The following is a 15,553-nucleotide window of genomic DNA, read 5'->3' on the forward strand; positions in this document are numbered from 1 at the left end:
TGTATGATTAAAACTCCTTAATTTATTTTAATTAGAAGTTTTGATGAGATTAAAGTTCTAATTAAAAGGTATACATATTCTAATGAGATTAGAATTTTTATCATGTAAGTTAAGGATAGAGTTCTTTATAACTAAATTTTGATCGATTAGATTATAAGGAATCCTAAATAGTTTGAGACTTCCATTTTAGTTAGTGATTCTAATGAGATTAGAGTCTTTAACAAATGCAATGTTATAAATTGTGATGGGATCACAATAGTTTAAAGAAAAACTCAAATAACAAGTGGGAGATTGTTGGATTCAAAATGACCCTTTGGTTAAGTTTATTGTAATGTGAGTAGGTACCTAGTCTTGGCCTTGAGCCTTGCTTTCCAAACGGAGGGTATTTACTTAACGGATTACATGATTAAACTTCCTTATGATTATGCGAATGTTCGTTAAACTATTGTGACATGACTTAGTCAAATCACATCAAATTTAAACAATTAAACCCATTTGATGTGTAGGGTTAAAATTGTGATAAGATTGGAATGATTTCAAGACAATCCACTTGTTTTAAAATTTCTAGTAGGAGAGAGATTCAAGGGTTGAGTCTCACGGCCTCTATTGCTGGTTTATAGTAGGGTGATTAGGCACCTCGCATTGGCATATATGCCTTGCTCCCTACAGAGGGTGTTTAATTCATGGTACTACAAGTTAAACTTCTTAATGATGGATGAAGTGTGTTTTTACATTGAGAACAACCATGCTGCTGTGGAGTTACTTGGTGACTCACATAGAGTTTAGGCTATGGTGTACACTAGACTAAGGGTAATGTTAACTTCCCAACGGAGCTATGTCATTATTACTTAGAGGCTGAGGGAAGAACGGCAAATTATTTTTATTCGGTAAGAGTTACCATGATAGCATTAATAATGAGAATAGTTCTTGCTTGATCATAATGATTAGTATAACCTTGCTATCGAGGAATATTAATTATGAAATTGGGTTGTCGTTGCACCTAATATAATAAGGTTTTAGGGTTCCATATTATATGGTTATGGTTGCAAAATATAATGTCCTTGTAATTATGTTCATAGTCTCAAATTAAAGTTGTCATAAATTTTTGTTCTCTAGCTACTATTCTAATTGAATCACATTGACTAAGAAACAATTTTGGACATTGTGCTTAAAGGAGCTGAAGTACATGAATATGTTTCGATCAAGCATTGTCATAATTTCCTATGCATGATGCATTTTTGGAAGATAGCTTATAATGTGATCGTAGTCTCATTAAGATGCTAAAATGTTACATTGGCTTCTATCTCAATTGTGCTACAACATGAGTTGCAAAAGTTAGCACTAGGTTTAGACTTTTTGTTAAGTCTAAATGAAATTTTTGGTATGAATCATATTGAGTGCTAAGAAAAGCTTAAAAAGTTCCAATTCTATATCATTTTATGAAAATATTTTCATCTTTAAATGAGTTGGAATTTTTGGATGTAGAGATTAATTGTTAATCTCATATGAATATGATCCACAAGTCCTTGTTAGAATCACTTGATCAATTCAAATTTTTTTGAAAATAAATAAATTCTTTTTATATTAGCTGAGTTGATAAAGAGTTTTATGCAACAGAAGACATCCTAAAAGTTAAAGCTAAGATCAATATGACTTAATTCAAATTCTAAGCCTTAACCAAAAAGTAAGGGTAAAAAGAAGAATTATAATACAAAACAGTTGGGCAAGCTAGTTGTCCTAAGAGTTGCCAAAACGAAATTAGACTCAAAAACATGACCAAAAGGAAAATGTTTCCATTATGGTAAAGCTAAGCATTGTCTATAATTGTAATCTAAATGGAAATTTACATGTTTTACTTTTAAAGAGAAACTTCCATCCTTTAGTATTGTATATTTTGGCACTTAAGTCTAGGTCTTATTTATCTAAATGATGTTCAAGACTGGTGAAAAATGGGCTTTTAGAACCATTATTTTGTTATATTCCCAATGTACGAATCCTATTTAGAGGATAATATAACCTAGAGCTCCTTTGTTGTAAAGGCTATGACTTTTTTAAGTCATGCATACATGAAGGAGGAATAAGACTCTTTTAGAAATGGTAAAGTACATGATAAGTTTTTCCATTTACTTATTTCTTTTGGAGATGTACTCTAATTATTACTATACATTTTCTAAAATTGATTCCATAAGTTTGTTCCTATGTCAAATTGTGGATTGTATGAAAAACCTTATATATGATACTTTGACTTTTGGAGATGTCTAGCACTTGTGCTAGAAAGGAAGTCTGACAAATTGGAATCAAAAGGTAGAAGAGTGTATGTTTATGTTGGGTATTCAAAAGGAATTGTGGAAGATTATTTTGGTAGTCATAAAGATAACATGGTGTTTGTAAAGTACAAGTACAAAGTTTCTAGATAATGACTATGAATAATCTTAAAGCTAAATGTAGAATTGTTCTAAAAGAAAAATGTCAGAATCTATTGTACGACAACTATAAGATACATTTAGAAATGAGATGGTTGTATTAAATACACAGCAAGACATTATTCTATAGATAGTTAGTACACTAGTACCATATCGTAGTGGGAGGATTATCATATTACCTAATAAATTCATACTTTTCAAATAAACTTGTGAAGTCATCCCATAAGGATATGAATTTGATCCTCAATCCTATGTAGAGGCAATAGATGATATGAATATGGATTACTGGATCAAAATTATGTATTCTATTTAAAGTCTAGAACTTGTAGATGCGCTAAATGGCATTAAGCCTATTGTTTTCAAATAGGTCTACAAGAAAATGAGATCGATAGAATAGAAGGTGTAAACTTTCAAAGTCAAGACTAATGGTGAATAGATTTATTCAGAAATAAATAAATCGATTATGAAAAGATTTTTTCACCAATAGTCATATTTGACTCTATCTAAATTCTCTTATCTATTATATTTCATTTGGATGAAATATAGAAATGGATATCAAGAAAGCTTCTCTTAGTAGCAATCTTGAGGAAGACATCTATATTATGTAACTAGTCTAGTTCATAGCAAAGAACCAATTGTATTTAGTATGCAAGTTGCTTAAAATCCATTTATGGACTAAAGCAAGCATCTAGATCATACAATTTCATCTTTGGCCAAGCAATCAAATTGTTTGATTTTGATCAAGTAGTGAATTGCCTTATGTGTGTAAAAACTATATAGAGTAATAAATTTTTTAATGTATGTTGATGACATTCTAATCATTTAGAATGATGTATAGATATTGTCATCAATAGAGTTTTGTTGTCTAGACCAGTTTGATATGAAGTACTTGGGTAAGATTGGTCACATCCTAAGAGTTAAACTTTGGTAAGATTTAGAAATTAGGATGTTGGGCCTATCTCAAACTACTTAAATAAATTAGATTTTAGCAAAGTATAGCATGCGATATTTAAAGAAAGGATTGCTTCCTTTTGAGTTTAAAGTTCCTTTGTAAAGGACTATAGTCCTAAGACATATAAAAAGGAAGAGCATATGAAGATGGTTCCTTTCAATGTTAATAGGAAGTCTCATTTATGTCATGCTATATGCTAGGTCAAGTATCTATTTTGCAGTGGGCATAGTAAGCAAATATCAATTAAAATCCAGGATTACTTAACCTAATGGGAGTAAAGCATATACTCAAATATCTTAGAAAAACAGGAGATTATATGCTTGTCCACTAAAGTGAGGATTTGACAGTTACTGGTTGCACAAATACTGATTTTTAGTCTGATTATGATTAATGAAGTTTGACTTCAAGATATGTGTTCACTGTAGGTGGTGAAGATACACATTAAGTGTAAGTGTCATCTCATTAGAGAGATACTAGAGTGTGGGATATAGTAGTAGAAAAAATAATTTATAGAATAAATCTAGCTGAAATTTCTTTCCAGACCTTGCCTTAGAATGACTATGATTTACTCTAAAGGGAAATAAGTGTCAGATATATGCAAAATTGTCTTTGAGGGCAAGTGGGAGATTGTTAGGGTTTATGCTCTAAAATCCAATTTATTGGCATGTTGTAAATAATTAAATTGTTTAATTATATGAGACTATTTGTAAATGAACTAATTGGACATTATCATAGTCCTTGAGATGTATTGTATGTGATTTATGTGATTTAGTTAGAAAAGATATAAATCACAAGTTCATTGTAAACTCAAAATGTAGTTCGTAGTCGGTGATGAATTGGGCGTTTCATCTATGAAGATTATAACACATCCACTAAGATAGTTTGTCTTAATTATAGAAATAGAGACTTCTAGTTGATGTGTTGATGTGTCTTAAATGTGTAAGACATATTGAACTGGACTGCTATAAATTTAATTATTCAACTAACAACTATCACCTGAATAATTAGTCTCATGACTTCTAATTTCATAGATTCTCAATCCTGAGAGGATAGTGAGCATGATTATGAAATGTAGGTTACTTTGATATATTAGGAGTAAGATCTAATTTAACGGTCAAAATTTCAGTATATTAGGTAATCACACATAATGTTTAGGGAACACATATTCTCCAGATGGAATCCATAATCTCTTTCATAGAGACACAAAATATCTCCTTAAGATAAGTTTAATGGAAATTGATTATTCAGGGCCAACCACTTTAGTAAAACTTTAGTACAGAGTTACTAAAGTTTATATTTATTGAAATTAGATTTCATAAATATAAATAACTAAAAGATTAAACCTGAGATTTAAAGAATAAAACAGTTGTTTACAAAGTGTCAGTTTATTATGACTTTGTTCACTATGGATATTTCATGAAGGGGTCAAATGATATTATATTAGTCTTGGGATATAATTTATTAATAAGGCCTAGAGTGCAATTATATTTATATAGTAATACTTGTTATATAATTAATGATAACTTTGGGCTTGTCAAGAGTTGACAGATAAGTTTGTAGCCCATTGGAGCTAAAGCCTTATTAGTCCCTTTGATCCTATCCCAAGCCACACAATTAATCCTAATTGGGCTGGCCCAAAAGGCTAACCCAATTAGATAATCGGTTTTTATTTAATAAGAGTTATTAAATAAAGTAACTACTAAAGGCAGTTAAAAATGTAGTATGATTAAAAGAAGAGAAAAATAGTTTTTCTTTTCATGTATCTTTTAAGTACACTTTCCTTTTGAAAAATCAACGTTCTTAAGAACTAATTGAGAGACCACTCATTTTGGGCACCATGTGGAATTGGGATGAAGATTGAAGGTATTCTCAAGTCTTGTTTTTGAATTTTATTGCATCAAGGTACGCTCTCTCTTCTTTGTTCTAGAATTTAAGGTTATATGTTATCTTTCATTAATGAAGTAGATCCTTGTGTTGCTTCCACTGTGGGCTTTGTATGAGATGCAAAACCAGTTTTTCCAACAGTAATGTCATGGATGTAGAAATATGGAGTAATAGTAGCCCACCTTCTGTTATTCCTTATTTACAAATTGATATACCAGACCTTTAATTTCAATGAATGAATTCATTGTTTTGGTTTATTTATTTAAATCCATTAAGACCAAATTTGTATACTGATCAGATTTTAATTTGCAATTGCAATTGATTATATTACCTATATAAAGTTAGTTAATATGTATGTTGCAATTGATTGAAAAGCTTGATAGTTTCTAATATACAATATATTTGGATGGCATTGAAAATTGTCTCTAATTTTTGCCTCTAAAGTCTAAAACCACTTTCTGCTCTAACTAATCAAACTTGGTGATATTAACTAATTAAACTTGGTGATGTTTTTATGGATATCATTGTTTTATAAGTTTTTTGTGCATCACATGAGTTAACAATTAGTACAACATAAATACAAACATATGGGTTAAATCCAAGCATGTAAACCATCATTATAACAAAAGCCTAATGGGCATGAGCAATTGTCCAACATGACAAGGTACCCCAATGTGAGCCCTTAGGTCCAATGACAAAGCATGTCAAAACTTGCATTAAAACCCTAAAAGCTAAAACAAACCCATATATATTATAATTACCCAATATTCTCAAGTTCACACATATAAAATATATAACCAATCGCCTAATACATGCATAGATATTGTAAACACTAGATATAGTGAGGCTAACCCCTAAATTTGAGTCTTGCCAACACGCGTCTAAGTGATGACTAGTGTGTGACATTGAGGGTCCGTTTGGTTGCGAGTGAAACAGGTGGATAGAAAATAAAAGAAACAAAAGTGGAGAAAATATTGATTTTATGGGTGTTGGTTGGAGAGGAAAGGAGAATAGAAAATTGGTGGGGCTTATGTGTGTTTCATTCCTAACCACCAAAATTCTATCTCTCCAATTTGGGAAGAAAATAGAGGGGGAATGAAATAGTTGCAATCAATGACTGAACTACTTTCTTCTCCTCTTACGTGGATTTCCTTATTGCTTTTCCACTTCTTTCTCTTTTTTTTTTTTTTTTGTTTACTTTCCTGGGCATGAACCTATTGGTTGCTTCTTGACTCCCCCCCCCCCCCCCCCTCCTTTCCTAGGTGTGATACAACCATACAAGTTTTGTTCTTATTACTTTCATCTTCTTCTTTTTTGGGTTTAACTATATGTGCATTTTTTTTGTAGGCATAACTTTTTTTTATAATAAATTTGTGTGATTTTTTTTTTTTGGGTTGTTTAACACTTTTTTGTTTTGATTGGCCATAATTTGTTACAAGGACATATGAGTAAATTTAAAAATAAAAAAATAAAAACTCATATTTTCCAACCCTCCACTTTTCCACCCCTGACTAAATACAAATAAGGAAAACTAAAATTTTTTCTATCCTTCCACTTTTATTTCCTTTTCGTATTTCTATCCTCCCATCTTTCTACCTATCCAATCAAACGAATCCTAAGGATTCTATGTGTGCATAGATGTGTCTTTTATCTTATATTCATTTTAATGAGTCACCACTAACCATTTGGTTTTCTAAGGGATGATTGGGCATTTAATTTTAATTGATTTTTTATCCTAATTCAGCTAAAAATGATCCTATGGGCTTCTAGGCTAAAAAAAAAAACGATAAAATGCCTTAAACCAAAAGACATGGACTCGAAAGCTCGATTATGTGCAGGAAGGAAGTTAGGGGCCCACCATACCCATTTTTTGAGGGTACCTGTTTTAAATAAATTTCTATGACTCACTATTTGAAAGGTAACTTTAAAATTTGGCATTTGGATTTTCGAAAAAAGTTGATTTCAAAACTAGTTTGACACTAAAGTATGCATGCTTCAATCACATATTCATTTGAAAATTCATTTGTATTTTTGAATCAAATACAGCTATCCTCTCTCCTTTTAAAAAAATCAAGAAGCTGAATTTTGCAATTTAAACTCCTGTATATTTTCTCGTAAAAAAATAAAAATTGTCACAACCCAAACCCTAATTCTAGATTTCCAATTATGACCAGCATGTTAGTAACAAATTTGAAAAAAGAAAAAGAAAAAAAAAAAAAAGACACAAAGGTTAAATTTGGTGAAAATGGACCTTACTGTGTTGATTTTGGAGTCAATGTGCTTAATTAATTTAAGCCATGGACTAAACACCATCATTTTGAATTAAAAAATATATATATTTGTTTGAAAAAGTGTAGATTTTTTGGAAGCTTCTTAGGAAAGGGATTTCCAAAAAGATGTTTGATTCATGTCTTTTTGGATTTTTGAAAAAAAAAAAAGGTGAATTTTTTTAGTGAAAACTTTTTATTTGTATTTTTAGCAATTTGAAAAAGGGTAAATTACACTAGCCTACCATGATGTTTGGGGTAATACCAAGCACATCCAAAAGTTTTAAAAAATGACCAATTTGATCCTTAAATATTAACACCGTTTATGCACCATTTATTAAATCCTATTATTTAGTTTTTTTTTTTTTTGTATTCCTTTCCTTTGCTTTTCCCTTCAATCTTTATGCCAGAAAATTTCTCTTTTCATGCCAGAGCTAGAAAATTCTCTCTTCGCACTAAAAATTTCTCTCTCTCTTAAGCCTAGGCCACAAGGGTTTCATACTCAAGTAAAGGACCAACAACTCTGTCACCTAAATTATTTTAGAGGCAATTCACCCACAAAACTCACGCCATACAAGGATTGTGGATGGTGACTAGGTCAAGATCTATGAGGATGGTGGTGGTAGTTGCTAGGTTGAGACGAGTGGTGGGCAACAGTGGCAAGGTCACAATTAAGGGTGTGCATAGGTCGAGTTGGGTCGGGTTAAGGAGATTTTTTGACCCAACCCACCATAGTTGGTTAAAAAAATTCAACCTAACCCAACCCATCACATAAGTCTGACCTAACCCACATGGGTCGGGTTGGGTTGGGTTGAACTCATGGGTTAGACAATTTTTTATTTATTTATTACTATTTGTATTAAATTGAGCAGAAAAAAATATATCACGCCTGCCACCTGAGTTGATAAACAAATTATATATTAATAAATGAACTAATATACTAACTCAGTTATACATTAATATATGAACTAATATACATTAATATTGGCTTTATATAGGATAGGAGGAAGAGTTGGTTATATAAAAGAATTTATTAATTATATAATATATATTAAATATATGAGTGGGTCGGGTCGGGTCGGGTTTGGCGGGTTTGGAATTTTATGACTTAAACCCAACTTGACCCGCCATCAAAAAAAATTTATTTTTTTTTTTTTTGTATTCCTTTCCTTTGCTTTTCCCTTCAATCTTTATGCCAGAAAATTTCTCTTTTCATGCCAGAGCTAGAAAATTCTCTCTTCGCACTAAAAATTTCTCTCTCTCTTAAGCCTAGGCCACAAGGGTTTCATACTCAAGTAAAGGACCAACAACTCTGTCACCTAAATTATTTTAGAGGCAATTCACCCACAAAACTCACGCCATACAAGGATTGTGGATGGTGACTAGGTCAAGATCTATGAGGATGGTGGTGGTAGTTGCTAGGTTGAGACGAGTGGTGGGCAACAGTGGCAAGGTCACAATTAAGGGTGTGCATAGGTCGAGTTGGGTTGGGTTAAGGAGATTTTTTGACCCAACCCACCATAGTTGGTTAAAAAAATTCAACCTAACCCAACCCATCACATAAGTCTGACCTAACCCACATGGGTCGGGTTGGGTTGGGTTGAACTCATGGGTTAGACAATTTTTTATTTATTTATTACTATTTGTATTAAATTGAGCAGAAAAAAATATATCACGCCTGCCACTTGAGTTGATAAACAAATTATATATTAATAAATGAACTAATATACTAACTCAGTTATACATTAATATATGAACTAATATACATTAATATTGGCTTTATATAGGATAGGAGGAAGAGTTGGTTATATAAAAGAATTTATTAATTATATAATATATATTAAATATATGAGTGGGTCGGGTCGGGTCGGGTTTGGCGGGTTTGGAATTTTATGACTTAAACCCAACTTGACCCGCCATCAAAAAAAATTTTGTAACTCAACCCAACCCACCAGGCCCTAAAAACCGACCCAACCCAGTGGGTTGGGGTAGGTTGCGTCAGTTTTGGCGGGTTGGCGGCACACCACTCACAATCTAGAGCATCTCGACATGGGCATGGGTGTTTTTATATATATATATATATATATATATATACTAAATTTGCTTTGGGTTTGAAAAATAAATCATGTGATATTGTTGGATGGTTAAAGTAGTTTGGGTTTGAGGAAGATGGATAGGCAATGATAGGTGGTGCCATGCTAAACGGCGGATGTAGGTCTCACAATGCTTGCTGTTATGGGTATGGGTTTTTGTTTTGATTTTTTTTTTTTTTATTTGGGTCTATTTCAGGTGTGATGTTGGATGGTTGATTGGTTGAATTGATCTATGTTTCCTTCTAGGAAAAAAAAAAACACACACACACACACACACACAGAGTTAGCGATTTTTTATCTCAGTTCTAGCGAAATAGATACAAAAGGTGCTTTTTATTTTCAATTTTTTGGGTCTTTTGGGGGTAAAGAAGTTTACGGCTTATTGGGATTGAAGGATGGTTTTCATTACGAGAAGGGGGCTTCGTTGGGAAAATGATATAGAGAAAGAGTGAAAGAAATTTACCAAAATAGAATAGTAGATTTTTTGTTTTTTTATTTTTGAAAGCTTTGTAATTTTTTTTTCCCAAATGAGATTAGGTTTGGTTCTAGAAAATGAATACATATTTAATTTCATTTTTCTGTATGTTTCTTAAATAGACGGTCATGTATATCCTCTGATACGAGTTTGAGCTTGAGAATGAGTGAATGAGGTGGTTTTAATGTTCTGGGCAAAGAAGAGAGAAAATGAAGAATGGAGAACAAAATGAACTAGAAAATTGTTTCAATGAGTCATGAGGTAACAAATGGCATAATATGGTGTTAGTGTTTAAGGACCAAATTGGTCATTTTTTAAAACCTTGGATGTGCTTGGTATTACCCCAAACCTCATGGTAGGTTAGTGTAATTTACCCTTTGGAAAAAGAGGTTTTTGGTTGACGAAAATTGTTCTTGAGGATTTATTTTCAAGGGAAACCAATTTTCTGAAGATTTCTTTTTGGTGAATGGGAAATTCCATGGTTATTTTGGAGAAGGAAATTTATTTCCAAAACGGTGAAAAATTCTAAGGAATTTTGGACAAATGAATTATTTTTTAAAAGAATAGAAAATTTCCATAGAGTTTTGAATTTTTCTTTTTTTTTTTTTTTTTTTTTTTGGAAACAGATGAACTCTTAAAAACATCAAAATTGTAGTATATTTGGCCAATTGGTACTTTCAAATACTTCTCACTGATACATTTAGTTTCAAATACTTCTCACTGATACATTTAGATTCAAATTCTCTCTTCTCGTTATTATGAACATCAATATATCCACACACACAAAAATTGTAGTCTATTTGGGTTTTTAGTAATCTATTATTTTGTTTTATTATTATTGTTATTATTTAAAGAATCCTAATCTTTTGCATGTTTGATATGCTAATTCCCCAAAAATGAAAATAACCAATATGGGCTCTTGTAGAATTGGAGCCCAAATTTCGTTAAAAAATATCACAACTAATCAAGACTTCTGGGATAAATAGTGCATAGCGCACTAGCCTAACTCCTATTTAGACTAGATCCTCACCATCACAGCCATTGGGCTTACCAGGTTATCGGTCCCAGCTGCCGTGGACAGCCTAAATGCCTCTATTTAACTTGCTGGTTTCTGTTAGACAGTGGAGAAATGGAGAAAGTCTCGGAACAAAATTTTTGTCACAGCTTACTAAATTGGTCAACTGTGTGTGAGTAGTTAAAAATAATAATAATAATTGATGGATATGTAAGTGTAATTGTCCACAACTCACAATCTTCTAGGTGGAAGTGCAATAAAATCTCCCTTATCCCGCGCCACCCTCCCATGCAAGCCGAAGGTACATATGGCAGCAATGCAGTTCTTAATTGGTCCCCTTCTTTGAATTGGTTCACTTAGCCTATGCACTGGCATGGAGTTTAGTCAGTTGGTGATACCCATACATTTTGATCTTATAGTGTATAATGTACAACGCTACAACTACAACCTCATCATCGCTTATGACATGAGTCCATAACCCTACGGGTGAGGACCGTATGTGATAGTCACCATATAATTATAAACCTTGCCTTTATTTATTTTTTATGAACCGTACCCTCGCTTTTTAGTTTTGCAGTGAGAATAGAAATTGGAATGTCCAAAATTATTACTGTTCCTCCACACCATCAATAGTCACGGTCATTTAACGTGCAAACTGTGACAAAACACTCATATGTGTGGTGGACCACCCAAACTTGTTTACTCGCGTGACAAAAATCAAATTATTCATTCATACATACATGAATACATACATTTGGCACCATCTCTCATTCACACTCCTCACGACATCATCATTTAATAATGCACAAAATAATACTATATCCTTCGCACTCCCAAGTCCCAACCCAAAGAGTAAACATACTTCTTTTATTACTGAACAAATAATGTATATCTATGATCTATCCCTTCCTTCCACTCTCTTACAATTCATGTGAATACATTAGCAACACTAACACATATAGATGTATATATAATTAATTATCAGGATGGGGCTTTCGTCAGGTTCTTGTGTAAACTTGGACTGAATGTAAGGATGACATGTGATTATTTTAAGATACGAATCGAACCTGCATCCATATCAGTATACAAGAACACTGACGCAAAACCAGACCCCATAATTAACATAAAAACAAACACAATTAGTTAATCTCTTGGTTTCCATAATCAAACTTTGTAGCACTGCCTTGCTGGCCTCGAGATCTGTGATCCGGCACTGGCTGGACATGCTGTAACCCCAACAGGTGGAGGGACCATGCAGTTATACAGCAAGCACAACGACGTCGTATCCGGCAACTTCACTCCATCCTCCAAATTAATCCCTGTGAGAAAATTGTGTTGCAAGTACAAGGTCTTGGTGGTACCAAGGCACAAGCTCTTAGTATACTCCTTAGGCACTGTACCAATCAGACGGTTGTTATTCAAGAACAAGCTCTCCACCCCAACCAGAACCGTCGATATCTCCCCGGATAAGAAGTTATGACTCAAGTCCACGATCGAACCATCACCGTAGGATGAAGATTTGGTGGGGTCTGCTTTTTGTGGGAGCCCACCAGATAAATTGTTCCGTTGTAATAGTAATGAAGAGAGCGTGGGATTGAAGAGTGAGTTTGGGATGGGCCCACTAAATTTGTTCATACTTAAGTCGACGTACACTAACTCCGAGAGTGAATCCAGGGCGTTGAGTGGGCCCCACATCGTATTAGCCGAAACCGACAAGTAACGTAGGGATAACGGTAGTAACGGAAGTTTCCCGTTGAGTCTGTTTCTTTTCAAATCTAAATGTAACAGCTGAGTCGACACGGTGGGTAACTCGCCGGATAGAGAGTTTGAGGCTAGAATGAGGACTTTGAGTTGGGCTAACTCAGTGAGACCCGGTGGGATTGACCCAGTGAGCTGGTTGTAACTCAGGTCGAGGGTGTGGAGGTTTGTTAAGGAAGAGAGAGAGGTGGGTATGGGACCGGTTAAGCGGTTGTTAGTTAAGGAGATGACTCGGAGGCTGGTGAGTTTGCCGAGTTGGGATGGAATTGGACCGGTGACTAGGCCTGGGAAGAGGACGAGTTGGGTTAATTCGGTGAGTTGAGAGAGGGCAAAAGAGAGTGACCCAGCAAGACCCGGTGAGTCGGAGAGGCCAGTGCCGAGTGAGAGAGTGGCGACTCGGAGAGAAGAGGAAATGAGAGAGCAAGTGAGGCCAGAAAATGAAGAGCAGGGATTGGGTGCGGTGAAGTCCCAGGAGGAGAAGAATGTGGAACCAGGGATGTCTGTGAGTGAGGCTTTGATGGTTTTTAGTGCATTGAGATCTGCGATACTGAGCTTTGAGTTTTGTTGTTGAAGTGATAGAGGTAGGAAGAGAAGGATGAAGAAAATGAGAGAGGTGTAATGTGGTTGGTCCATGAGAAAATGAGTAGAGAGTGTTTTTTTAGACAATGATGGAAGACTGGAGTTTGTCTTTTGACAGACTTGGGTAGTTTACCTAGGTATATTATAGTATTGCAGTAGTGGTATATGAGTGTGAGATTCGATTACATTTGATATTTAAGAGGAGAGAGATGTTGGGGTTGAAATGTAAATGAGAAATTCTTGTGCACTTTTCAAATATTGAAAATGATGTTATGGGGATCAACTTATTTAATTTATGGTGAGATTTGCCGTGAATATTAGAAGAGAAAAAACTATTCTTCCTATTCTGAAAATATCTAAAAATTTTTTGTAAATATAATCTAAATAGTGCTATGGGTAAAACAATTTGGTAACAATTTCATAGCAAATTTTATTGTTGATTAGTCGTTATTAGTTCTGATTTTGAGATATACAATTGCACCTTTTTTTATTTATTTACCATTAGCAGTGTGTTATCTAGTTTTTGTTTTAAAAATTTTCTGGAAATATTGTGGGTATGGCTTTATTAAATATAATTATGTATTTCTGTTCCAAAGTTTTGGTTAAAATGTACAAAGTTTTGGTGGCCACCGAGAGGAGAGCGTGTCAGGACTGCTGAGCAAGTGAGTATCGAGAAGGACTGATGATAATAATGCAAGCTAGGCATGCAACTTCGAGTACATACGAAGCAAAGTTTTATAAATGACTTTCCATTCTAGTGGACAAAAAAGTTGGCCAAACTGATAATGAAGCTCAAACTGTGTTCTGATTCCAATCTCATATGGTCCTCATCAGTGACCGGTCCCACCTTGAAGTAATTCTACCGGCAGTATGTATGAGACTTGTGTATCTAATCTAGCTAAGCCTTACAAGTTATGTGCAATGATTATATTTTTCCGTATATGACTTTTTTTTTTTTTTTTTTTTTTTTTGTTTTGGGGGGGAGAAACATATAAACTTGTTATGATCATAATTCATATTCTAGATAGGAAAAAAAAATACAAAAACAAAAACAAAAACAAAAACAAAAAAATAATATTTGGCTTTATGTCGGCATTTCAAAATTTTAAACGTTAACTCTCATTAATTAATTTGTCGTGATCTCAAAATTTCACGTCGTTTACACATTCTATCAAGAAATCTAATAAGCAATTAATGAATGCAATGTAGACAAGAAGTGCATTGAAGAAAATGGCAGAGCTACAAAGGATATTCTTTAGTTTCTTTAAAGACTGACGAGTCATTTTATGCATATTTAAGGGAGTTACCTACCTTTTTCATTTTCGTGCAATTTGTTTCAACTCATTCAAACTAAGTGAGTCGATGATATAGCATCATAAATCTGGGACTAATATTAGGCTACCAATCGATCGCTTCCATTATTGCATTTGATCGCCATCCTCCTAAGTCCTAAGTTTCCAAATGAGGGTTCAAACTTCAGTTTATTTTTATACTTATTTTTGGCAAAAAATTTAAATTTTAAACATCGATTGCTATTTGTTTCTTATAGACTAGTGTCAGTCTCAGCACACTAATTTAAGCAAGTGGAAAAGACAATGTTCTAAATTCAGTACAGCCCTCATTCTAAGATTTTTTTGGATTTGAAATTAAGGCACATGGGATGTGCGTGGCACCCATCAATTTGCAATGCAATACAAGAAGATGGACAAATATATATTTTATGTGTGCCATAATAAAGAAGGCATTGTACAGTGCTTCTTTTTTTTTTTTTTTGCCGCAGGGGGGGGGGGGGGGGGGGGGCGCCTGTGATAATTTTTATTTTCTAGTGCATATAAGCCAAGGGATTGCAATTGGATCTACACGTAAAATAGGTGGAAAGTTCGTGACGTTGCTACTAAAAGATTCTGCTCTCTTTGCTTATTTTAATTGGCCCACCAAGTGAATATTAAAATAATAGAAGTATATGTAGGTTCACAATATATTTCAAAATGGTGCAACAAATGGTGTTTCATGCATTATAAACTATCAAGTAAAAGTGATGTTATTCTAATCCCGATAATTCATATCACATAATAATAAATTTACCACTAAGGCTGTGTTTGTTTTG

General features: G+C 33.6%; 1 protein-coding gene across 1 annotated transcript; it reads right to left on the reverse strand.

Moving 5' to 3' along the window:
- Positions 1–11,785: 11,785 nt before the first annotated feature.
- On the reverse strand, positions 11,786–13,678 carry LOC112017794 (probable leucine-rich repeat receptor-like protein kinase IMK3). The gene has a single exon (XM_024050241.2). It carries the CDS (start codon positions 13,498–13,500, stop codon positions 12,274–12,276), a length of 1,227 nt encoding a protein of 408 aa, XP_023906009.1. The 5' UTR covers positions 13,501–13,678; the 3' UTR covers positions 11,786–12,273.
- Positions 13,679–15,553: the final 1,875 nt, after the last annotated feature.

This window comes from Quercus suber, unplaced genomic scaffold (assembly GCF_002906115.3).
Source record: "Quercus suber isolate HL8 unplaced genomic scaffold, Cork oak 2.0 scaffold_280, whole genome shotgun sequence".
Lineage (NCBI taxonomy): Eukaryota > Viridiplantae > Streptophyta > Magnoliopsida > Fagales > Fagaceae > Quercus > Quercus suber.

What these genes read in the sequence shown, in the direction of transcription:
- LOC112017794 (XM_024050241.2), bottom strand. Translation starts at nt 13,500, where the DNA reads ATGGACCAACCACATTACACCTCTCTCATTTTCTTCATCCTTCTCTTC.